Below are 26971 nucleotides of genomic sequence, written 5' to 3'. Positions count from 1 at the left end.
TGCCAGCCGCTTCCGGGTTAGGTCACATGACCCAGCGCTCGTCACGTGACCGTTGGACCGCAAACAAAGGGCCTCAGCGGCCCAGGAGAGTCACGTGACCTGCAGCTTCATTGTGTTGTACATGGCAGAGAGAGAGAGAATTTGGGGGTAAAAGGTTTTTTTTCCCCCTCTGAGCTATTACTTATCTTCAGTTATGAAACAAATTACATTTAGGGTTTTTTTGTGCAAGCTGATGATGGGTGGTAGTGTACGAAACGCGTATTCACTAATATCCCCTCTGTGGACCCAGCGGCCCGTTTTCCATTTTTCTTTCTCCCTCATTAACTGTTTTCAAGTTTCTGTTCTTTCGGTTGCAGAAGTAAAAAAAAAAAAAAAAATTGCAACATCGTAAGTCGCTTGCAAAAGAGACGTCCAGGCGTCCGACACTCGTCACAGAAACCCCTGAACCCTGGCGGAGGGTTAACAGTCACATTACGGTGACAAGGATTAGCTGTCCTGTCCCCAAGTCACCTTCTTATTACTTGCAGAAAGATTAACCCATCAAAGTCACAGCCAGGACAAGTGTCGCAGACCACTCTGCCCAGGCGACTATATGCCACATGCGCTGTACATGCATGGAGTGCGGTCAGGGGTCGTGTGCTATAAGCGGTTATCGATGGCAGCAGATTAACCTCTTCGATGCCACTGTCAATCAAGTCAGAGACATTTAAGGGGTTGGAAATGTGGGAAGGTGTCTCTCCTTAACCATCCCCGACCTGCAACACGATTACAGGGTTCCGTTGGCGCTGACGTTTCAGTGGGGGGTTATACTAAAGTCACCGTGTCTGCCATACTTGTACAATCAGTGGCTGAGCTTCATGAGAGATTAGTAATTGTACAATACTTAAATATTACAGTACCGCAAATTCCTGGGAGGACCAATATTTCCTTTTTAATATATATATATATAAAGAAACACAGCAGCACATGTATATGAATCTAGGCCATGTGAAAACACAGACAAATATTCAATATGAATCATACTTCTCAAAAATATTTTTTCATAAAAAATTTTTTTCTATAAAACTTACAGTTATAGCTAAAATGAAGATTCTTAGCGCATAAATTGGCCAATTCATGTGTGCCCATCAACCACGGCAAGGTGATCTCCCTCTGATGGGTCCTACTCTACTGTACATGCCACTCTTGGGCCACCAGCCTACAACTTAGGACAAACATGTCACTCTGGGCTAGACCTACAATTTATGGACAAGTAGAAATGATTACCGACACCTGCAAGGTCAATGGGAGGAGTGCAAGATCAGTCTGGATGCAGCCACATCCATACACTAAACAAAGAAAAAAAAAAACCAACCAGCACTCCCAATGTGAACACATGCAAGCTGCAAGCTGTATCATATAGATATAAAGAAACACAGCAGCACATGTATATGAATCTAGGCCATGTGAAAACACAGACAAATATTCGATATGAATCATACTTCTCAAAAATATTTTTTCATAAAAAAAAATTTTCAAAATTTTTTTTTATAAAACTTACAGTTATAGGCCACCAGCCTACAAGAGTGGCATGTACAGTAGAGTAGGACCCATCAGAGGGAGATCACCTTGCCGTGGTTGATGGGCACACATGAATTGGCCAATTTATGCGCTAAGAATCTTCATTTTATCTATAACTAAAAGTTTTATAAAAAAAAATTTTTGAAAATTTTTTTTTACGAAAAAATATTTTTGAGAAGTATGATTCATATCGAATATTTGTCTGTGTTCTCACATGGCCTAGATTCATATACATGTGCTGCTGTGTTTCTTTATATCTATATGATACAGCTTGCATGTGTTCACATTGGGAGTGCTGGTTGTTTTTTTTTCTTTATATTTATATATATATATATATACATATATACATATATACATATATACATATATACGTATATACATATATACGTATATATATATATATATATATTGTAATCAAAATCTAAAAAAAAAAAAGATCAATATGCCACATCCATAACTGTCAAAACTAATAAAAGGTCATATTTATCTCATATGGAGAACAATAAAATGAAGTTATAGAAATAGCACAATTTCTGATTTTTGGTCACTCTGGACCCTGTTCACTAAAGCATTTGCACCAATTTTGTCTAGTTTTTGGTGGTTCTTGCCCATTTTTCATGTGCTCCAAATTCTTCTAATTTGCTCCTGATTTTCTATGCATTCATCTATTTTTTTTAATTTTGTTTTATTTTAATGTTTGTGAGCATGTGGTTTGTTCTCCAGATGTTTTTGGCCGATTCATAAATTGCAACTTTTTAGAAATGTGCTCCAGTCCTTCTCCCCCGCCCGGAGCGATTTTAAATATTTCTGAGATTTTTTTGCCCAAATTTTATAACATTTTAGTTGAATTTGCAACATTTTTAGCTAAAAAAAAAGTCTCAAAAACGGGTTAAAGACAAAAATAAAGATTATTGTTTATTTTGCATGAAAAACAAATCTATCTACTATATAATTGTCTAAGGGTCACTTCTATCTGTCTGTCTTTCTGTCACGGATATTCATTGGTCGCGGCCTCTGTCTGTCATGGAATCCAAGTCGCTGATTGGTCGTGGCAAAACACCCACAACCATTGCCACGACCAATCAGTGACGGGCGCAGTCCTTCGTCCCCGCAGTCAGTGCCCGCTCCATACTCCCCTCCAGTCAGTGCTCACACAGGGTTAATGCCAGCGGTAACGGATCGCGTTATGCCGCGGTGTAACGCACTCCATTAACGCTGCTATTAACCCTGTGTGACCAACATTTTTTACTATTGATGATGCGTATGCAGCATCAATAGTAAAAAGATCTAATGTTAAAAATAATTTAAAAAAATAAAAAATCATCATATACTCACCCTCCGGCGCCTTTCCCGCTCAACGCGACGCTTTGGTGACCGCTCCATGCATTGCGATCTCGCGAGATGATGACATAGCGGTCTCGCGAGACCGCTACGTCATCACCTCGCGAGACCGCAATGCACTCTTGAGACCGGAGCGCGTGAGGAGCGTCGGTAAACGCTGCCTGGATCCAGGGGCCAACGGAGGGTGATATATAACTAATTTTTACTTTAAGGCCGGCGTCACACTGGCGTATTGCATCCGATGCGAGATCATCGGATGCGATATGCTAATGACCCTCGGCTCCTGCTCGCAGCAGAGCAGGAGCCGAGTGTCATGCGTCTGTGCTCCGATTCTCTCGCACAGGGAGGATCGGAGCACAGCTGCGGAGGAGGCAGAGAAATGAATTTCTCCATCTCCTCCATTGCTGGGGTCCGCTTACAACGCACATCACTCGGATGATATCAGAGTGGTGTGCGCTGTCTCACTCGCACCCATAGGCTTATATGGGTGCGAGTGAGCCGAGAGTTTTCCTCGGTCCGAGACAATCGCAGCATGCTGACCAGCGAGGAAAACGGCTGACAAAAAGTCTGCTGGTGGGAACTGCCCCATAACTTATCATTTAAAGCGCCAGTGTGACGCCGGCCTAATTCTTTTTTTTAGCTGGGATATGATGCCCACATTGCTATATACTACGCGGACTGGGCAATGTACTACGCGAGCTGGGCAATATAGTACGTGGCTGGGCAATATAGTACGTGGACATGCATATTCTAGAATACCTGATGCGTTAGAATCGGGCCACCGGCCGTGACCAATGAATATCCTTGACAGAAAGAATGACAGACAGACAGAAGGACAGAAAGACGGAAGTGACCCTTAGACAATTATATAGTAGATATATATACACACGATTACAAATGAATCAGGCTCAAAATTACTCCAGAGACAGATTGGATAAGATTTGTGCAAAAACTTAGTGACTTTAGATTTTATAACAGCACAAATTAATATAATAAGGCACAAATAAAAAACAGGCGAAAAACACCAAAAACTAGACAAAAAAAAAAAAAAGGTACCAATGCAAAAAGGACCGCTGCTGACTAACTTGTAGGCACAGTGATGAAGCTGGACGGGTCTAAGAGGTAATAGTATGCTCCTGTTATCCTGGTCAACTTCAGTATAGTGCTTACAAGCTCAATAGAAACCAGGAACACCCCATAAGACCTGCCATGTCCGGGGAACACCCCCACAAGATCTGCCATATACCGGGAAAACCCCCACAAGACCTGCCATATACCGGGAACACCCCCACAAGACCTGCCATATACCGGGAACACCCCCACAAGACCTGCCGCATACCGGGAACACCCCACAAGACCTGCCATGTACCAGGAACACCCCCACAAGCCCAGCCGTATACCAGGAACACCCCCACAAGACCTGCCGTATACCGGGAACACCCCACAAGACCTGCCGTATACCGGGAACACCCTGACAAGACCTGCAGTGTACTAGGAACACCCCCACAAGACCTCCCGCATACCGGGAACACCCTACAAGACCTGCCATGTACCAGGAACACCCCCACAAGACCTGCCATGTACCAGGAACACCCCACAAGCCCTGCCGTATACCAGGAACACCCCACACAAGCCCAGCCGTATACCAGGAACACCCCACAAGACCTGCCGTATACCGGGAACACCCCCACAAGACCTGCCGTATACCAGGTACACCCCACAAGACCTGCCGTATACCAGGAACACCCCCACAAGACCTGCCGTATACCGGGAACACCCCACAAGACCTGACGTATACCAGGAACACCCCACAAGACCTGACGTATACCAGGAACATCCTACGAGACCTGCCGTATACCGGGAACACCCCACAAGACCTGCCGTATACCGGGAACACCCCACAAGACCTGCCGTATACTGGGAACACCCCACAAGACCTGCCGTATACCAGGTACACCCCATGTCTGCTGTTTTGGAGATGCTTTGACCTATCACAATATGTCTCTTGTCAGTCACTGAGTTTCATGCTGTTTTGAAGGTGAAGCAATGAGTGAATAATAAAGGAAGGGTTCGTGTGTACATAGTATGTAGCTGCGCTTTCTCTGTTATATTGGACCAGTACAATATATAATTGCTGGATTATATTTGCGCTCTGACTTGGCTGTCGTCACACTAGCAGTATTTGCTCAGTATTTTACATCAATATTTCTCAGCCAAAACCAGGAGTGGAATAAATAGAGGAAAAGTATAATAGAAACATATGCACCACTTCTGTATTTATCACCCACTCCTGGTTTTGGCTACAAATACTGATGTAAATACGGACCAAATACTGATCGTGTGACGGCAGCCTTATGGTTGTTACCTGCAGATTAGCCTGTGAGCTCAGTCTCAATGTCCCGGGGGTTGCAGTTCTTCGAAAATCAGATCTTCAAAATCATTTGATTTGCAAAAACAGCAACAGATGGAACGAGGCAGAGAAAGAAACGAATTTATTTCTCAGGAGGAAGACGACTGACGACTGTGGAAACATCTGACGTGGTGAATAGTTGTGTTTTAGGATGACATCTCGTCATCTTTTAGTGCCTTGAGATTATTATTAGAGTTGAGCAAATTTTAAAAAATTGGGTTCCGATTACAAATCGGCAGCAAATATTGTTTTTGCAATATTTATCAAACGTCACTGGAGTCAATGGGAGTAGAAATGACCAAATATGTTCGGAATCGATCATCAAATTCGGCACGAATATGGCAAAATTAGGACACCGAATCCGAACATATTCGCTCTACTCTATTATCCTTGTTTCTGGACAACTGTGATAAGAGTTAATATCACATGTGGAGTGCGTCAATGATGTCTGAAGACTCCTATCCAGAGAGTAGGCCGATACATGGCTCATAATCCAGGAGCGGCTGCAGGCCAAACACATAGGCCCAGAAAATTGTACCGTGGGGGGGGGTGGAGGAGGTTTGGCAAATAAATTATTGTGGGCACATACCCCTTTACCACACCCTAAGGGTATTCCCATCTCCAAGATTCTGTCTCCATACGTAGCAATTGTAATAAGAATAATATTCACAAAGTCCTCCAATTAGAAATGTAGGATAGTTCTTCTGATTTTCTATGTCGCTTACCCCATGTAGGGCATTGTAGTAGCTTAGGTATCTATGGTCACGACTGCTAAGAACTATCACTATATCATTGGTCGTAGCTGCTGAAACCTAAGCTACTGCACAATACCCTGCACATGGGATAAGTGACGTAACAAATCAGAAGAACTATCCTACATTTCTAATTGGAGGCATGCGTGAATATTTTTATTACACCTGCCACATATTGGGATAGGATCTTGGAGATAGAGTAATATCTAAGTTTTGTGAAGCGTTCTTGGAGCGGAAACTCTCCAACTCCTTCTCAAAAACTTGGGAGTCACTGCTCAGGTTCTGCTCCAAAAACTGAAAAAGACCCCCGTGAGGTATGTGCACACAAAAGTTTTTTTTGCTTTTTTTAGCCAATCAAAAACCTTTTTAGTGAAAACCGATTCTAGAAATGCTTCTTTTGCAGAGGTTTGGAACATTTATTTTTTTTTTTGCAGCCTTTTGCTGGGACCAGGCCTAGTTGAGTGTTTCCCATGAGGTAATGCTTGAAAAGAAATAACAGAACCCAAGATTAAAAATAATAAATAAAAAATGAGCAAATTGTTTTGATCAAAAAAAGCTTAAAATCCATTGCACCATGATGCGGTGTATCCCAAATGGGACAATACCCAGCTCTTGTGGGTCACGCCCAAATAGGTAAGGGCAGAGCAAGACCCTTCCTAGAGGGAGTTTGCTCATTTTGTTTTTTTTTTTTTACTTAGGTTTTCTTAAATGGCCACAGTGTGAATGCGCACCTACGCATTTGCCCTTACACCACCAACATGTATTCTGGCTCAATTATTTGGTTCTGTAAAAGAAGTGATATTTGCATTCTTCCCCTCCCCCACGAGGAATTTTTCAAAAATCCCCAAAAATTGCTCAAGAGGCGGAACACAATAATTATAGAAATGATCAGGAAGAGTCTTTCAAGCAATTTTCCATAGCAGACCTGCTCTTAAAAAAAAAAAAAAGTGTTTGTTTTTTTTAAACTATTTTTTAGGAAATTCTTCTGGAAAAGAAAACCAATGTTACGGTGTATTCATATGGTGTTAATGCAGGGAAAAAAAAAAAAAACAAAAGTCAGTAGGGTGTGGAGTTTTGTTTTTTTAAAGCAGCACCAGTCCAAAATCCTCTTCAAACTCATTTCCATAGGAAATCCACTCTACTGCCCATATGAGGCTTGAGGGGTTTTGAAAAACTCCTGGTGGAACTAGAAAAAGGGCACGTCATTTCATTGAAGTGGTGCTTGAAGGAAACCTCTCTAAAATATGCACGATCAAAGGGGAAAGAAAAAAAAAAAAAACACTTCCAAAGTCCTTCAGAAGTTTCAGGAAAAGAAAAACTTCAGGAAACGCCTTCTTACTGGGAATTTTTGTAGAAATACGTGACTGCCTAAAAACAAAAAAAAAAAAAAAAAAAAAAAAAAAGGGAAAAAAAAAATAAAAAAAACTATGCACATAGCCTTAGTGTGCCACTTGACATGAAATAAGATAGAGGATACAATACTAATGTCACTCACATCACCGTACAACTAAAAAAAATATTTAATTTTCTCCATACTCGTCTGAACATGAAAAAGTAGAACCGCGCACAGGTTCTGCTTCCCCTCCTGATCTGACGAGGCTGCGCGTCAGAAATTGCAGCTTCTGTCATGTGATAGAGGATGTGCGTCCTGGATCCATAGCACCACCGGCGCCCCCATCTGGAGGTTTCGGGAGCGTCATCCATGAGCTGAAGGTGCGATATTCTGCAGGACTCACACCCCTTATATACACATTTATTGGCGAGCGCGCACTTTACACCGCTCCTGGCCGGGTTTTTTGTAGCTTGCTGTGGACTTTGGAGTCCTAATAAACCAGTGATAAGACTTAAATCCACATTTTTACAACTTGAGTTATATAGGTTATCTCAGTCTTACTATTGTCTCCAGATCAGCCGGAGGTCATGTTATAATGGACTTTACCTAATAATACACATTTAGCGACCAGAGGGCCAAAAACATAAAGCGGCAGCCTGGAGTTAATCAGTCAGACATTACAATCAGGCATCATGATCCTCCTTATCCCAGCTCACACACATTGGCCGGACTGCAGCATCGCTCGTGGGGTGCAGAGGCAGCAGTCGCACCCCATAAGCTGCAGTGGTTTGGGGCCAGGTTCTGTACTGATGCACAAAAGTTTTTTTTTTGTTTTTTTTAAAGATAAAGGAGGGGACGCCATGACAAAACTCAGCTGATAGGCTCATTTAATTAAAAAAAAAATAATAAAAAAAATTAAAGAAGTGGGCAATAACACCCAGACCGTGGTTTACTGCCAACAAATACCAGTTTCGGTAGCATATTGTCACAGTGGTTGTTAGCAGCGGAGTGTGGGAGTAGGAAAACAGCCACACACCTTTCCACAGGTTTCTAGAATTGCAGCTCAGCCTCAATCTGGTGAATAGATCTGAGCCGCAATACCGGGCACAACCTGTGGATGGGTGTGGTGCTGTTTCTGGAGGCAAGAAGCATATTTTTTTTTCTAACCTTGGACAACAGCTTTCCTAAAGGGATAATAGCAAGAATTACCTGGGACCCTCCCAATCACAAGAACGGAGCAAAGTGCGGCTGTGGCTCTATTCACATCTATGGGAGTGGTAGCCATGTATACACTTCTGCTCCAATCATACTGGACCCCCCTTCCTGTGATCGGAGGGGGCCCCTGCGGTCAGATTCCCAGTGATTACATGTATCACCTGCCCTATGCTTAGGCAATAAAGGTCGATGGAAGGACCCCTTTAATTGGCCCCATAATTCCCGATACAATGGAGGCTGCAATATGTAGAAGTCGCCTGCCCAGAAAAGACTCCACAACAAAACTTTTAAATGACAAAAATATATGTTATTCTATAGGTCTTTGTACACGGGGGAGATGGGGGGCTTTTTACAAGGGACCGGTAACATTTTCGTCGCTGTGCTGCGCTTGGTTTTTTCTTTTCACTTGTCTTCGGACAGCTTTGAAAAGTGATGGACTTGGCTGGGGGAAAGGGATGAGAACCAGTTTGCTGTTGGACAGTCCTGGTGTCGGGGTGCAAGGACCCCCATTAGGAGAGGAGGTCGGGCTTCCTCCGCTGCTCACGGAGGAGTAGCCAGAACTGTTTTCCACCCCGATCTTCAGAGGAGGGATGGTGAAGTTTGTTTTTTTCGTTGGCTGTGCTGGGACGTTCGTTGTGTCCTCGTCACTGGAGTCCTGGCAGTGCGTGTGGTCTGCGAGGATGGCGGAGAGGTCCAGAACGCCACTGGGCGAAGTGACTGCAGGGGGGGGGAGAAAAGACCAAAGGTAAAAATCGATGCTGCCCCCAAGGGTACCAATACCGTAATCTCACTATGCAGGTGCAGCCTGGGATTAGTTTTAAGTTTAAGTAATCTGGAATGGTCTCAAGATCAAGGGTTTTAAAAGGGATTGAAAAAAATGGCTGCCCCCCCTCCCACCTTTCCTAGATACAGCGCCACCGCTGCCACAGGTTGTGTCTGGTATTGCAGATCAGGCCCATTGAAGTGGACAGCACTGAGTTGCAATACTGTGCACAGTATTCAAACCCTTTTAGGCTTAATTGAGACTACACACAGCCATATGAGGCTATTAGTTCGGACCCCAATCCCCCCAAACACAGAGGATCAGGCTGCATGACAGAAGCCATCAGGTGGATCATTGACACTTACAACCTCCTTCACGTTCTCCTTCGCTCTCCCGATCACCTTCATAGCCTGAACAAGAAGAATCAAGACTCCAGTCCAAGAAGTTGCCGAGCAGCGTCTCCTCTTGTTTGGACAGCTCAGCGATTGGGGTGGTCACAAAGCTGCCTCGATCTTCTTGAAAGTCATCTTCTCTTCGCCTGAAAAATCCAGTTTTATTAATTAGACTGCGGTATTGTCAAGTATTAATGCACAAAACTTAGTCGCACTTTTTAGAGTCTGATCTCTATAATATTTTCAAGAATTACATTTAAAAGGGTTATCCAATTCTTTCCTGGTCCCATCTGTGACTCCTGCAGTCAATAATTACCTGCAGTGGTCATATGTAGTGTTCTGGACAAAAACTGGTGGTGGATCATGGACGCATTAGTACTGAAACAGCAAGGGCAATGGTAAAGAAATAATTACTACTGTATTTTTCGGACTATAAGACGCACCGGACCATAGGACGCAGCTCAAGTTTAGAGGAGGAAAATAGAAAAAAAAAAAAAAAACATATATAGAATTTTTAAGCCGTTATCAGAATCTGGCATGTCAGGGGTCAAAGATGCGTCTTATAGTCTGAATGTAGTTGGGGGCGATGTGGAGGGCCCTGGACTGGGAGGAGGGGGTTTCTCGGTGGTGTGATGCAGGAGCGGAGTCCCCGCTGCGCACGTTACCGCAGTCTTCAGTAAAATGATGCCAGAGTCGGCGCATGCGTAGATTGATATCTGGCTCTCCATTGAGCAGAGATCCCAATCTGTCTATGTGCAGACGTCATATACCTGAAGCCCACAGTGAGGTCAATGTGTGCAGCGGGGACTCTGCTCCTGCCCCGTACGGCCGAGACACCCCATCTCTCAGCACAGGACCCACACCATTGCCCCACTAGGACTGTCAAATGTGACCCCGCTCCACTTCCCGGTAAACTACATTCGGACTATATGACGCATCCCCATTGTTCTCCCAAATATAGGGTGGGGGAGGAGAGTAGGGGGGAGTCTTCTAGTCCAAAAAATACGGCAAATAAAAACTTGTTTTTTGGAAAAACAAAAATACTAAGTATGAATAAACCAGAAAAAAGTGTCAATTTCTTCTAAAAATGGCTTCTCTCCCATCTACAGATGATAGATAGCATCTCAGCTCCACGAATTGGAACAGGCTGACCTGCAATACCACACACAACCCGCAGACAAGTGTGGTGCGGTTTTAAAAACATAAAATCAGCGTGTTTTTTCTAATCTTGTACAATCCACATAAAACGATAAATTATATTATTGAATTTTTTTTTTTTTTTACCAGGAAAAGTTTTACTTACCTTTTCGTTTTGTTCCCAGCAGGTGAGCACAGGAAGGGATGGATGTCTGCGAAAGTAGGCGAGGATGCAGGGCTCTCGGTATCCTGGAGCGAAACCCCAAGCAACGTACACAGCTGGCTGTAGTCCATCACCTGCTGAGAACAGCAATCAGATTGTTACCTGAGCCAAGCACCCACTCCCAGAAGGGTGACCAGCAGCCAGTGATCCAACACCTGCTAAACACACAGCTTGTCAGCTGGGCTGCCGTACACCGCGCAGCCGCCGTACACCGCGCAGCCGCAGTCTACAACCCGCCACCACAAGAGTATGCTTGTTCTGATCAATTCTGCGCATGTGCATTAAGTCATAACATCGGACCATGGTGGGCGATCAGTGGTCAAATCTCAAGCAATAGCATAACATTTATGCAGTGTAGTGTCCCTGCCAAATAAACAAGGGTATGTATACTACTGCTTTTTTTTAGTACTCCAGAAGGTCTAAAAAAAAAAAAAAAAAATATATATATATATATATATATATATATATATATATATATATATATATATATATATATATATATATATATATATATATATATATATATATATATATATATATATATATATATATATATATATATATTCTAAATATACTGCCACCTTAGTATACAGCACCTGTGCAGAACTATGTGCCCTCCTGGTAAGACTGCAAACAAGCACCGTGTAGTCAGGTGCCGAGGCCCCAAAACACATTTTAGATGTAGGGGTGAATCTTGTTAGGGGGCCTCCAGGCTCTGCCCTGAGATTACATTGGGAGGGGCAACAAGAACCAGGCATGGTGAGTGTCGACATCCGATCCTTTTGTTTTCAGTGGAAATGAGCTGCAACCAGAAGTATTGTCAGCAACTTACTATTAAAAACGCATGGATGCTCAATTGGGATGATTGTGCATGTGTTTAGGAGGTGGGGTAGGGAGGAGTACTCAACATATGGATGAGTGTTTGACCTACGGCAGGAATGAGTAAAACGAACCTGGTCTGGCATAGAGTTTAGCACTCCAAGGTAGCCGGACCAAGTCAGTGTTCACTTCTGCTCCAGTAACCCTCTGTCCACATTCTGGGCCGGACCAGGTCAGTGTTCACTTCTGCGCCAGTAACCCTCTGTCCACATTCTGGGCCGGACAAGGTCAGTGTTCACTTCTGCGTCAGTAACCCTCTGTCCACATTCTGGGCCGGACCAGGTCAGTGTTCACTTCTGCGCCAGTAACCCTCTGTCCATATTCTGGGCCGGACCAGGTCAGTGTTCACTACTGCGTCAGTAACCCTCTGTCCACATTCTGGGCCGGACCAGGTCAGTGTTCACTTCTGCGTCAGTAACCCTCTGTCCACATTCTGGGCCGGACCAGGTCAGTGTTCACTTCTGCGTCAGTAACCCTCTGTCCACATTCTGGGCCGGACAAGGTCAGTGTTCACTTCTGCGTCAGTAACCCTCTGTCCACATTCTGGGCCGGACCAGGTCAGTGTTCACTTCTGCGCCAGTAACCCTCTGTCCATATTCTGGGCCGGACCAGGTCAGTGTTCACTACTGCGTCAGTAACCCTCTGTCCACATTCTGGGCCGGACCAGGTCAGTGTTCACTTCTGCGTCAGTAACCCTCTGTCCACATTCTGGGCCGGACCAGGTCAGTGTTCACTTCTGCGCCAGTAACCCTCTGTCCACATTCTGGGCCGGACAAGGTCAGTGTTCACTTCTGCGTCAGTAACCCTCTGTCCACATTCTGGGCCGGACCAGGTCAGTGTTCACTTCTGCGCCAGTAACCCTCTGTCCATATTCTGGGCCGGACCAGGAGTGTTCACTACTGCGTCAGTAACCCTCTGTCCACATTCTGGGCCGGACCAGGTCAGTGTTCACTTCTGCGTCAGTAACCCTCTGTCCACATTCTGGGCCGGACCAGGTCAGTGTTCACTTCTGCGCCAGTAACCCTCTGTCCATATTCTGGGCCGGACCAGGTCAGTGTTCACTACTGCGTCAGTAACCCTCTGTCCACATTCTGGGCCGGACCAGGTCAGTGTTCACTTCTGCGTCAGTAACCCTCTGTCCACATTCTGGGCCGGACCAGGTCAGTGTTCACTTCTGCGCCAGTAACCCTCTGTCCATATTCTGGGCCGTCCTAGGATAATTTGGATAGATTTGCTCATTTCTAGCAGTAATTTAAGAGGTACGGGTGCAGTTAATCATCTGCCCTCTATTCTACTGTCTGTAGATTTGCAAAAGTAGGAGGAAGAGGGAGTGAAAACCGCAGGATTAGACTACACAGGTTTTCCTTGTAGTATGCAATCAGGGCGACACACAGGTCTGCATTGGAGCTGTATACACAACAGTAAATAATGGAAGGCTCATTGCTTTGCAGCAACATTTACCATAGCAAAATAAAAAAGTCTCACCTTTTCATTGCCGATATTGCCATAAAGGTCATTCTGAAACCTTTGCTTCACGGCGGTCAGCGACACTTGACGGTAGTCTTTTGGAGCGTCATCATGAAAACTACGACGCAAGAAAAAAACAAAAACAAAATTAAATAGTATATTATACATTAGCGACGTCTGGTTTGTATCCAGCACCAGACGTCCAGAGATTAGTCACCCCAGAGATCCGCCTGAGCGGTGTAGTGTATGGGAGACGAGCCAGCGGGTGACTCAGGCCTCAGACATAAAACATTCTCTGGAGAAGGGTATGTGGCACACTCACCATTTCTTATGCAGAAGCAGCACACAAGGGGTTAAGTGTTCCAGAGTGAAACCCGTACACTCTGCCAACTGAGCTGGCCACGGAAGTGCTGGATTAAAAAAAAGGTGATAGATACGATATGATCAGAAACACACATATTGCAGTATTACATAACAGTATTAGTACATATGCATATGGGCAATTATTGAATCTATACATCTCCAATCTCATATAGTTGGATTGTTTTTAGTGCTTACAAGTGGGTATCATTTTTTATTAGGTTGTGTGCTGTATACATTTTTTTACTTGTTAACGGTGTCCTACATTTCTGATAAATGCAAAGTTCTTTGTTGGGAGATTAGACTTGGGAGGCGCTATTGCATTGAAGTCTAGGGAAATTAAATGCACGTAACTGGTGAAATGTGGTACTGCAAGTTTCAGATATGAATTACTAGCCTGACAATAAAAGTACTAGATCTATTTCTATCTCTATATCTATATAGATAGAAAAAGAACACAGCAGCACATGTACATGAATCTAGGCCATGTGAAAACACAGACAAATATTCAATATGAATTATACTTCTCAAAAATATTTTTTTTCATAAAACTTAGTTATAGATGAAATGAAGATTCTTAGCGCATAAATTGGCCAATTCATGTGTGCCCATCAACCATGGCAGGGTGATCTCCCTCTGATGGGTCCTACTCTCCCATTGACCTTGCAGATGGCAGTAATCAACTCTACCTGCCCATAAATTGTAGGTTTAGCCCAGAGTGACATGTTTTGTCCAGAGTTGTAGGCTGGTGGCCCAAGAGTGGCATGTATGGTAGAGTAGGACCCATCAGAGGGAGATCACCTTGCCGTGGTTGATGGGCACACATGAATTGGCCAACTTATGCGCTAAGAATCTTCATTTCATCTATAACTAAGTTTTAGGAAAAAAAAAAATTTTGAAAATTTTTTTGTGAAAAAATATTTTTGAGAAGTATAATTCATATTGAATATTTATCTGTGTTTTCACACGGCCTAGATTCATGTACATGTGCTGCTGTGTTCTTTTTTATCTATACGATACAGCTTGCACGTGTTCACATTAGGAGTGCAGGTTGGCTTTTTTCTCTCTCAAAATAAAATATATATATATATTATATATATATGACAAATTTTTAATCATTTCTGAATAATAGTGCCATGACCCCACCTTGTCTGTGCAGGATCCTGGCTAGAAGAAGAGCGCCAGCAGCTAGCCGAGCTGGGGAATACACCGACAGTTCTGTGAACAGCAGGGACAGCTCAGAAATGTAGCTGCAAAGGTGCAGGGTGCCTCTGTCCAGCGAGATGATGTGAGATAGGACGTCCTTGTAGTCAATGACGGTGGGCATCTGTGAAGAGAGAAACAGGAGATATAACAATACAGAGGGTGGATGCTGTGCCTTGCAGGCCAGGAGCGCATACTCCTGAGATAGAGGTCAGCCAAAGGCTCGACCAACCGCTAGCCATCTAGCTCGACTCCCCCATACACATGTATTTGCAGACTGGCTGAGTGTTCATGCATTTTCAATGGGGAGAGGGGAGAAAGATGATGCCACAGAGACAGGAGGCCACCCATAGGAGGCCACCCATGCACATCAGACAATCGGCCTTGAGAAGGCGCTACACCTTCATTCTCAGACTCCTAGGGTGCGATTAATTAAGGGGCTTATGCTAGAAATATGACATGAACACTAATAAGTTGCAATATTTTTGCCGCGTCAGCAGTTGCGCAAAAATATTGTAACTTTTGGCGTTTATACACCGGTCCCGGCCAACTACGCCCTTATGAAGGAAAAAGATTTTGCCAGTGGAGTGGGAAGGACATGATCATGACCGCTGGTCAAATTCATCATAAGTTACAGCACTAAAGTGAACGTTGATTAACCAGCTCCATGTACGCCAGCGTAGCGTACGCCAGTCTTACTGAAGCGCCCCCCATGGTTGCGGCATCAGACGGGAATACTAAGAGCATCGGATGCAGTTATTTCACTAATCTCATGATAATAGGAAACCGAATTGTAAAGACATGCAACATGCATGAGTTAGCAGATAAAGATCTTCCACCTCTGCGTCTTCTGCCAGGATTTACTCAAAAGCTAAACTAATAAGCCCTGATAACTAATGAACCCTGACCCACCGGGGCAATAATATAGCAAAACAGTGCAGTTACTCCTAACCCTACACGTTGCAAACAATGACATCAGTGGCATTCAGATTCGCTATATGTTAGAGCAAGCAGGAGAACCGCACATTTCAGCATCGTCTTGTTCTGGTCCTGCAGGTCCAAGGTGTCGGAGTACCCCCCGTGCTACCCCAGTAATCTGGAAGTCAGATGGTTGGATAGGGGTGTACTCCTAAACACAGAATACTGGACAACACCCCCCTCCCCTTCAAAAGATCGCCATAGGACTCCATAGCCTATAGGAAAGACCAGTATGGCGCACTTTCCTGTAGGGTGCCCCACTAAGTACTATGTGGATGCAGATGGTTTTCTACAACATGGCCCTATAAGAACGTCACTGTATGACTTTACGGTGGGATACGCCAGAAAAGAATGCTCGGAAGCAGTGTGCACGGCGCCTTACCAGGTTATCTATGAACAACCTACCCGGATCTTCCCTTCCAGAGCAGATATGATCTCTCCCATCATCCGTACCAGATCCTCGTATTTGTAAGTGTTATCTGTGAGCCATACTGCTTCACGAATAGTCAGGATGTCTTTGCTGATAAATCTGTAAAAATTAGTCAGAACATTAAAATTGGAGAAATTGTGTGTATTGTAACTAGTAAGACAAGAACTAGCAAAAACAAAAAAAAAGGGAAACTTTATTATTTAGGTTTTTTTTTTTTTTTTTTGCAATTAGTCCTTACCGCGTGCAGATCACCATACAGGCAATGCCCACAAGCTGGAGACGGGCACGAGGAACGCAACGAAGCTTCAAGTATCGATCCACCAGATTAACAGTCATGTGCAAGCAGAGACTGGAGAAGTCCTTCATTGTAGCCACTTCTACTAGCCAGTCAATTAAGATATATCTGGAAGACGAGATGTGAAAGTGCAATAAAGCAATAGTACTGTCCCACTGCTCGGCTAAACTGTTAGGGGTGCGTCTGACTTATCAATAGAAAACAGTAGAATTACGAGTTCAGCTCTGGAGAATTACACAGGGAAAAGTAATGGAATGGATTTGTAAAATTATCTAGTTTAATCTTCTTTATACATACTGCTAAAACGGTTTAAAAGGTGGGCATTAAAATAAAAATAGGTGCCGTTCATCTTCACAATGGGCAAGCAACGCCAGTGAAGTCACATCTACAAATACCTGCTGAAACCGTTCTTATGAATGGTACGAACCGCTGATCATACAGTTGTGGCCAAAACTATTGACACCCCTGCAATTCTGTCAGATAATACTCAGTTTCTTCCTGAAAATGATTGCAAACACAAATTCTTTGGTATTATTATCTTCATTTAATTTGTTTTAAATGAAAAAACACAAAAAGAATTGTCCTAAAGCCAAATTGGATATAATTCCACACCAAACATAAAAAAGGGGGTGGACAAAAGTATTGGCACTGTTCGAAAAATCATGTGATACTTCTCTAATTTGTGTAATTAACAGCACCTGTAACTTACCTGTGGCATCTAACAGGTGTTGGCAATAACTAAATCACACTTGCAGCCAGTTGACATGGACTCAACCTCTGTCCTGTGTCCTTGTATGTACCACATTGAGCATGGAGGATTGAAAGAAGACCAAAAAAACTGTCTGAGGACTTGAGAAACCAAGTTGTGAGGAAGAATGAGCAACCTCAAGGCTACAAGTCCATCTCCAAAGACCTGAATGTTCCTGTGTCTACCGTGCGCAGTGTCATCAAGAAGTGTAAAGCCCATGGCACTGTGGCTAACCTCCCTAGATGTGGACGGAAAAGAAAAATTGACAAGAGATTTCAACGCAAGATTGTGCGGATGTTGGATAAAGAACCTCGACTAACATCCAAACAAGTTCAAGCTGCCCAGCAGTCCGAGGGTACAACAGTGTCAACCCGTACTATCCGTCGGCGTCTGAATGAAAAGGGACTGTATGGTAGGAGACCCAGGAAGACCCCACTTCTTACCCCGAGGCATAAAAAAGCCAGGCTTGAGTTTGCCAAAACTTACCTGAAAAAGCCTAAAACGTTTTGGAAGAATGTTCTCTGGTCAGATGAGACAAAAGTAGAGCTTTTTGGGCAAAGGCATCAACATAGAGTTTACAGGAGAAAAAAAGAGGCATTCAAAGAAAAGGACAAGGTCCCTACAGTCAAACATGGCGGAGGTTCCCTGATGTTTTGGGGTTGCTTTGCTGCCTCTGGCACTGGACTGCTTGACCGTGTGCATGGCATTATGAAGTCTGAAGACTACCAACAAATTTTGCAGCATAATGTAGGGTCCAGTGTGAGAAAGCTGGGTCTCCCTCAGAGGTCATGGGTCTTCCAGCAGGACAATGACCCAAAACACACTTCAAAAAGCACTAGAAAATGGTTTGAGAAAAAGCACTGGAGACTTCTAAGGTGGCCAGCAATGAGTCCAGACCTGAATCCCATAGAACACCTGTGGAGAGATCTAAAAATGGCAGTTTGGAGAAGGCACCCTTCAAATATCAGGGGCCTGGAGCAGTTTGCCAAAGAAGAATGGTCTAAAATTCCAGCAGAGCATTGTAAGAAACTCATTGATGGTTACCGGAAGCGGTTGGTCGCAGTTATTTTGGCTAAAGGTTGTGCAACCAAGTATTAGGCTGAGGGTGCCAATACTTTTGTCTGGCCCATTTTTGGAGTTTTGTGTGAAATGATCAATGTTTTGCTTTTTGCTTCATTCTCTTTTGTGTTTATTCATTTAAGACAAATTAAATGAAGATAATAATATCAAAGAATTTGTGGTTGCAATCATTTTCAGGAAGAAACTGAGTATTATCTGACACAATTGCAGGGGTGTCAATACCTTTGGCCACAACGGTAAGTGTTAATATGGGTATGTATAAAGGCGGCATAAAAGGCGCCGATCAGCTAAAATGTGGAATCAAACAGCGCCTGAATAACCCTGTAAGTCACAGAAAAAAAGTGACACATTAGTTTTACCCTATACTCACCTCATAGTATCGTTCATGCCCTTTTGCTTAGTGAAGATGCTAACTTTGCTGGTGGCGTGAGATGACTGAAATACTTGAGCGACAAGGTCAGATGTCGCCTGTTCCTGACCAAACTGATTTTTTTGCCCACAGGATTTAGCCAGAGAAATCTATTAAAGGAAAGCAAAACCCTATCAGATGTGGCGCAAAACTCAGATCTAAAAGTAAAATTATATATATATATATATATATATATATATATATATATATATATATATATATTTTTTTTATGGGATTTATGCTCACCTGTGCATCCCAGCAGCCCCGTGCCGCATAATCTCGTAACTGCCGCAGGCTCTGAAGATATCGTCCAGGATCAGAGACCTGGTAAGCAAAATAAGATGAAACGTTCAGCCGATGCATCTGACAAATGCTGCAGATGCCAGAGATGGGGCCAGTGTCCTTACACAAAAGACAGATAATAGAATTTTATGTGAAAATCGAGTAAAACCCAATTATACTCACAGCAGATTTGTGCTTGGACTCCCACAGGAGGAAGGAACTGTGCAGACAACCGTGAGAGGCCGAAGCTTTCAGCAACCCCAGGGCCTCCCTCTTCTTTTCCTCATCCTACAGGAAAGCACATAGGGAAAAGAATTACACATCAATGAATAGATTTAATAAAAAGTAATTTTACATAAGCGGACTGCATCCTATTGATTTGCATGGGGGAAGGATATACAGTACCTGGCTGCACAGCTGATGGCGCTGTGCTGCTCTGCAACTGGGCACTTTTGACAGCTGCCGGCCCCTGACAAAGAAGAATTGACAAAGGTGTCTGGTATTGCACCCCTTCTTTAAAAGGATAGGCCATCAATGCAAAGGGTCAGTGTAGGAGTTTAACATTGATGACCTATCCTTAGGGAAGAGTCAGACTGCTGTATAACTCGGACGGGGACCACAAAGCAATGCTCGGACTTCACACGCTTGCGTAGGGATAGCCGCCAGCCAGTCCAAGCACTGCATTGTGATCCCCGTCCGAGTTATACAACTGTCTGACTCTCCCCTAAGGGAAGAGTCAATGCCTGATCGTCATGGGTGCCGGATGTCGCATTTCCACCGATTAACTGTATCCCGAAACTGCTCAGCTATGGAGCTGCAATAGATGGAATTGTGGCTGCAGCTGGGTACTGCACATCCACCCCCTACCGATTTGAATAGGGGTACATATAAGCAGTACCCGGCAGGAGTCAACGGAGCTGTGCAGCACCATAACCGAGCCGTTCTGGCCACCGCCACAGGGAACAGCTGATTACCAGTGGTGGCGGGTAGCACACCCCCACCCATCAGCTGTATAGGGAATGGGGCTGGCTTGGCCACCGAAATGCGCTAACCAGCCTAATTCCCACACAGCACTGATGACGTGTTGACACAGCAAACACTGTCCCTGTGTCCAACCCACATCCAGAAATGGATCCACTGGGACCGTATATAATCAGATAAAAACACTTTAGATAATTGATATTTACGCGACACAACTGCACAAAAACAAGTCAAAAGATAAAGTTCAGACTAGTTGCAAAATGACCCCATTGACAATCATTAGATAAACCGCTCTGGACATGCGACCAATATATAGGGTTTTGAGGGCTTTATCAGGGGGTGGTTTCGTCTTCATTTAAGATTTTACAGCATTTTCTATGTCTAATTTATTGGATAATCTGGCATTTATCTACATGTAAAAAGAAGAGGGAAAAGTCACGAGAGCACTCACCTCAGATAAATTTAACACCTTCGCTAAGCAATACTGTAAAGATCCTCGAAGAGTCTGAATATTATGGGGGAAAAAAAAAGTTATTTTTTTTCGTTTTTAAAAAGGAACATTTGTATGTTTAAGGGAAATATTACGCGAGGGAAGAATTCATATCTGGTCTATTACTAATAAGTGGGGCCCCAAGTCTTATAATACCCACCCCTGTAATAAGCTCTTCCTGCGAGTCGCCCTGGCATTCATCCTTCAAGCTGTCAAACACCACAGCCTTACAGCAGCTTCCAGAGGTGGACCAAGGCGGGCGAATAAACAACCAGACAAAGGGGCCGGCTCCGGAGTTCAGCCGCTCCGTCAAACTAAAGAAATGCGAGGCTTTTAATCCATTAACTTCAGCCCGACCGTCATCAGACATCGACACTGTGAAACCAGAATGCAAAACTGATTTCAAGCCATAAAAAACCTTGGATGTGCATTAAAATCTTGTTAAACATTTCCATCTATGCCCTTTAATTTTGCCTTGTGTCCTTCAAAATTATTATTATCATTTTTTTTTTTTTTAATTCTTTGCAGGACAAGTTGCAGTTTTGAATGGGTTCAGTGTGTGGCAAAAAAGTATTATGATTTTCCAGGTCACTTTTTCTTGGATTCCAGGGATTAAAAATCCCAAACTTCAAAACTCTGTATAGACAAAAAAAAAAAAAAAAAGGATTTTCCGATATCCTTACTTTTTTTTTTCTTAATTTTTCCTTTTGAAAGGTTTAAGGTGTTTTTTTTTTTTGCAAAGCAAGCCGACTTTCTTGATACCATTTTTTTGGGGTAATTATGATGTTTCTATCACATGCTTAGGGAGGAGGGGCAGAGACCATCCCACCAACCAGTCACCAAACACAAAAATCCCTAGCAATTCGATTTTTCTGATACAGCGTTTACGGCATGGGTAAATTAATTTAAGATTCTCATACATTGGACTTTTATGAGTGTATGTGTTTTTATTCCTTAATTTTCATTAACTGAAAAAAAACGTGGTGAAATTGGTATATAATTTTTTTAAAGAAAATATTTCTTTTAATCTGTTTGTTTGTTTTTTTTAGTTGCCTTTGAGGACATGTTCGTGTGTTCTATATACAGGATTATCACGTTATTGCATTATATAGAGGTAGTGATGATCTTCTATGAAGCCCAGCTGGTGGTGGTGGTGACTGTGGTCTTCAATGGGCCTTTGGCTGCCATGGCAACAGGGTGGGCACCACAATAGTCAAAATGATGCGATCACTCCACTTATGCCATTGTGGAAAGTTGACAGCGGCATTTAAGTGGTTAAACTACAGTGATGGGAGCCATTTCTGATTGCTGTAGTCACAGACTGCCTGTGCTTGCTCCATTCATAGAACGTACTGGAACGTTTCATGTCGGGAAGGGGTTAAAGAGCAATTAAACACAAAAATGGTTTGAAAGTAGGAACGCAAGTAAAAATATTGTTGGCGTCACAAAATGGACATATAAACATCACCATATAGTAACCTATTGGAGAATGTAAACATCCGAAACATTGGGCCTAATTATTCAAAACGTTCTGACAGAAAAACTAGCCTTGTTGCCCACAGCAACCAATCAGAACTCAGCTTTCATTTTTTCTGCACCATTTGAGGAATGAAAGCAGCGCTCTGATTGGTTGCTATGGGCAACAATGCCAATATTTCTGTCAGACTGTTTTTGATGAGGCCTAAATGGCGTTCGCACAGAACTTCAGAATGAGCTGTAAAAATACAACAGGTCACTTACAGCCTTCATTGTACAAGTAGGCAATTCCCAGCTTCACACACGCTTCAAAATTTCCACATTCCGCAGCACTAAAGTAATCAAGAAGAGAAATATTAAGTAAAATGCAATAAAAAAATTGAAAATTTACTGTCTTGAGTATAGGGGAATATTCACACAAGTCAGGTGTTCTTGCACTTTGTTTTGTGGTTTATGGGCAGATTTTGAGGCCATATTACTAGTGATGAGTTAATATACTCGTTACTCGAGATTTTCTCGAGCACGCTCAGGGGTCCTCCGAGTATTTTTAATGCTTGGAGTTTTAGTTTTCATCACCGCAGCTCAATGATTTACATCTGTTACCCAGCATAAGTACATGTGGGGATTCCCTAGCAACCAGGCAACCCCCACATGTACTTATGCTGGCTAACAGAAGTAAATCATTCAGCTGCGGCGATGAAAACTAAACTCCGAGCACTAAAAAAAAAAACTGGGAGGACCCCCGAGCGTGCTCAAGAAATCTCGGGTAACGAGTATATTCGCTTATCACTACATATTACTAATGCAATTCCCAACGTGACCCATGACCGCTTCATAGGGATCGACCATTACACCTGCATTTGGCCCGGGACTTGCGTCCATAATTTGGGAGCACACATGCATCCGTACTACACTTGTTTGAAATTGGGTCCACAAGGGTTGCATTTGCATCGGAGACCGACCTCCACCCTGTGTGGCCCTTCCCGTAGAGGGCCGAGCACCTACAGACAAATTTCAGCTAACCTAAATAAAATAAAATAAAATAAGGTTACCGTTCGAACAGATGTAGGTTTTCGGGAGACGGCCATACATCCTGGAAGCAGGCGCGAGCCCAAACACTACTGTGAGTGTCCACCATGGACCTTAGATGAGGGTGAACCTGCAACGAACAGTGAGCACATGCGTTATCTCCCGCGGTCCTGCACCAGCGCAAGGGACCGAATTGCATCTAGTCTTCCGGACTTACGTCTCGCATGGATTGCATGTCCACGGCAGGAAGGCACTCCAGGATATAGAGAAGAACATCCTCGGGGAGGCCGAGCAGCGTCAGGAGCCGCGGACGGCGTTTCACGCGCCGTTTAGGAGGGGCTGCAAAACATTTTGAGCAGCGGCAATGCAGAACTGCAAAAAGGAAAGGAAGAGTATAATGAAACACCGAACCTATAAATGACAGGCACTTTATAGTGCTCCAGGTATATACAGTATATAAGGAGTTGTATATTTATGTTCAATGGTCGCCTCGTAGGAATGGGGTTTGTGTTACTTCTGTTATCCTGGTTTCCTATTTTATCGCCTCCCTCCATTGTAATCTGAAGCCATGAGCAGAAATCCTACAGCCGCCCCATAACATGACCCTGTCACTACACATCAGCGTTTGCTGCCTCTATACAATGCTGTTACCGGTTATCGCTTTTCGCACATTTTGCCAACAGCTATTTCTGCAGAGCAGAACACCACGGTAATTTTATAAATTATTTATATATATAGCGCCTCATATCCGCATTGGAAGGTAATAGGCGCTGAAGACATGGCGCAAAGTCATCCAGGTATTATGTCCCAGCCCTATTAAAGTCCAAATGCAGAATACTAGCCAGGTGTACTTGTCAGGGCATGCTGGGAGTTGTAGTTTTTAACAGCTGGAGGCCAAAGCTGTGCTGTAGAAGACAGCTGGTAGTGAAAGTGGCCAACTGCATCTATTGTTACGAGTCCATATGTTGTCAGTTATGTGCATCCATACAGAGGAAATTCTATCAAAACACCCTTATTGTGCCTGCTCGTATCACCCAGCCCCATATTGTGCCTGCTCGTATCACCCCGCCATCGTACAGTAAGACTGAGAAATGTGAAGGTTGTAGGGGATTCCCTGATAGAACTTCCTCTTAGCACATTAAGCAACTTTTTCACTTAAAAAAAGAGGGCTGTTTGATAAGTACAAAAAGTTGGTGTATTGTTAGAAACAGCACCACACTCATCTATAGGCTGTGGCGGGTATTGCAGCTGCAAAACTAGACAGCCTTTGGATGAGAATAGCGCTGTAAAAAAAAAAAAAATCTCCAAATATAGCAAATATGTGCCACTAGAGCTTGCCAGGGGAGGATATGGCTAGCCATATTGTTATAGCGCATCGGACATTGAAATGAGTGGCTGTCTAGGTGATAAGATTGTAGGGTCCAGTCTGCTAGGGGGGGGGGGGGGGGGGGGCGATCTAGACGTACAAGGCCAAGTCACAGCATGGCATAGCCTTCATGTCTGATAGGTGCACCATTTCCAGAATAGAGGTCCCCTTGATCCCCTGGCATCTACATTCAGAGAAGGAATGGTAAGGTGACCATGCATATCCTATAGGAGTTACAAAAACTGATGAGGAGGGCATGGTTGGCAAAGAATGGCGTCAAAAACACTCAAGCTGTGGTGGGCAGTGAAATTTGAGTCAGGGGTCCCCCAATCTGGAGATAGGTGAGAAATATTGATGATGTTTGTAAAGCATTGTGGATTGAATGGTGCTATATAGTAAAATAAATAAATAAATCTTACATGCAGTGATCCATAGGCACAGCATAGTATAGGTATACAATGTATCAGCTCTATACACTGAAATTAGACAGAGGGGACCAAGTCCTAATCTTAACCCTTGCAGGAAACCAGCCCTGATCAATGAGAACAGCTCCCTCCCTTTTTAACAGGCAGGGCCGAGCTACTGGAAGTTGATTTTCAAACCCTCACCCGCCCACCCCACCACAGCACCCTATAGGCAATCAGTCCAGCAATCAACTACACATGATTGGGATCTATTGAAAAAGACAATGACACAGCCCTGGTCTAAATCCACAAAGACAATACACAAGTACTGGAGGGGGAAGGACCCCAATAGGAACAAGTCAGGGGGTCAAAATAACAAAAACAGGATTAGTTTTACACTTACAACATTTGTCTGCTTGGTTGTTGAACTACAACTCTCAGCATTGCCTTACATTTACCGTGTATAGATCCCAGCCCATTAGATTACTTTTGAATGCAATATTTATATAGGTATCACTGGATCATATAAATATAATATGTACAGCTCTAAAAAAGTTGGGTGTGTGTTTAAAAAAAGTAATAACTTATTTATTCCTCACATTACTATATACGAGACAAAAGTATAAGTCAGTATATAAAACTACACAAAATATTGAATATGTCAAAGCCAAACAAGTCAGGCTGGGAAAAAAAATATATTAAAAAGCCTTTGGAAAACTTTTTTGTCTACCTATCCAATTCATCAAATAAAAAAAATCCAAAGTAATCAAAAAACTTGCAATATATTCAGCAAAATGGTACGTAGGACAAGAATTGGGAATATATTTTGGAGCCATTTGGACAAGTTTGCAACAATTTTATTTTATCTAAATCCATCAATTAAAACTAAATAAAAAACAAAACTAATTAAAACTTGGAACATCTTCATGTATGATAAGACTTAGATCGATCAGCCTGGATTAAAAAAAGTCACTTTATATAGTAGCCATCTGGACAAATTTGGAGCTAATTTACTTTTTAGATTTTTAAAGCAAATTGACAAAACTATGTGGCGACTGTTGAGGCATGCAATAAGCCCCCAGATAATGTGCAGGCCCCTCCCCCCAACTCTACTAACTTTGGAGGGAGATTTAAATCCAGCAGTGACTGGGCAGGAAGCACCGGGGATCGGCCGCCCTTCACCCTGCAGTGCAGGAATGCCACCATGGTGCAGCCCACCCTGTGTCCTAGGACCCTCAAAAATCAGCAGCAAACTCAGGGACTAAGGAGGAACCATCTTTAACACTACAGTGGACGATCGTCGGCGATCGTGCCTTGTGACCGGTGATCGCACACGTAGGAAGCTACATACTGACACGGAGGCTCTGCTAAGCTGAGACTTGTAGTCCCACAGCGGAAGAGACGCAACAGGTTGTCCTGTGCATGGGGTAGTGCCTAGAGGAGACCAGAAAGCACTTACCGCCTCCCTTCATACCGGCAGGTGAGTGAGGTAGATGGCCGAGCAGGGTTGCAGGACAGCCGCTTAGCAGAGCAGTCAGACCTCGCTGTGGGCTACAAACCGGGCCGCGCTTGCCCCATTCCTAAGACCACGCCTCCTACAACTTCCCATTCACTTTGCCTCCAAAACACGCCCACTAGTGTATTCAGGCCACGCCTATCCTATAATAAATACCACCGATAACCACGCCCTCAACTTCTCCACAGCCAATAGGTATTCAGAAACTCTTATCAAATCCACCCAATTAGCGTTGACATTAGTTACCATAGCGACGTAGTCCCTCCATAAACGTAACTTCGGGTATTTTTAACTTTTTTCCTATTAATGTCATCGTGAGCACAAGTTCACATCGGCGCTTCGGTTTGACGGTTAATTTAAACCGACCGTGGTCTGCCCTTACTAACCATGTCGTATTCGCACTCGGCACCCTCCGCCTAACCGACCAATAACAAAATTAAGTATATTGCACG

At 43.5% G+C, this 26971-nt stretch overlaps 1 protein-coding gene across 2 annotated transcripts; it reads right to left on the bottom strand.

Annotated features, from left to right (window-relative positions):
- Positions 1–8895: 8895 nt before the first annotated feature.
- CCNF (cyclin F) lies at positions 8896–26602 on the bottom strand. 2 transcript variants are annotated; one of them, XM_069734432.1, is made up of 17 exons: positions 26463–26602; positions 23451–23605; positions 23257–23363; positions 22469–22536; positions 20889–21103; positions 20690–20743; positions 19441–19545; positions 19222–19299; positions 18937–19085; positions 16682–16846; positions 16419–16542; positions 14979–15159; positions 13795–13882; positions 13491–13590; positions 11070–11200; positions 9740–9912; positions 8896–9328 (listed from the first exon to the last, which is right to left on the bottom strand). In XM_069734432.1, exons 1-17 carry the CDS (start codon positions 26473–26475, stop codon positions 8961–8963), a joined length of 2274 nt encoding a protein of 757 aa, XP_069590533.1. In that variant the 5' UTR covers positions 26476–26602; the 3' UTR covers positions 8896–8960. The 2 variants fall into 2 exon arrangements, with proteins under 2 accessions (XP_069590533.1, XP_069590532.1); XM_069734431.1 differs by having other exon boundaries at positions 11070–11203; positions 26463–26597.
- Positions 26603–26971: the final 369 nt, after the last annotated feature.

Source organism: Ranitomeya imitator, chromosome 7, assembly GCF_032444005.1.
Source record: "Ranitomeya imitator isolate aRanImi1 chromosome 7, aRanImi1.pri, whole genome shotgun sequence".
Classification (NCBI taxonomy): Eukaryota; Metazoa; Chordata; class Amphibia; order Anura; family Dendrobatidae; genus Ranitomeya; species Ranitomeya imitator.
The sequence above is the reverse complement of the archived record's forward strand: the minus strand, read 5'-3'. Positions and strand labels throughout refer to the sequence as shown.

Coding starts and splice junctions, on each gene's coding strand:
- CCNF (XM_069734431.1), bottom strand. Junction 22,537..23,256: donor AACCTACATCTGTTCGAACG/GTAACCTTATTT, acceptor TGATTACTTTAG/TGCTGCGGAATGTGGAAATT. Junction 19,300..19,440: donor AGTCCAAGCACAAATCTGCT/GTGAGTATAATT, acceptor TTTGCTTACCAG/GTCTCTGATCCTGGACGATA.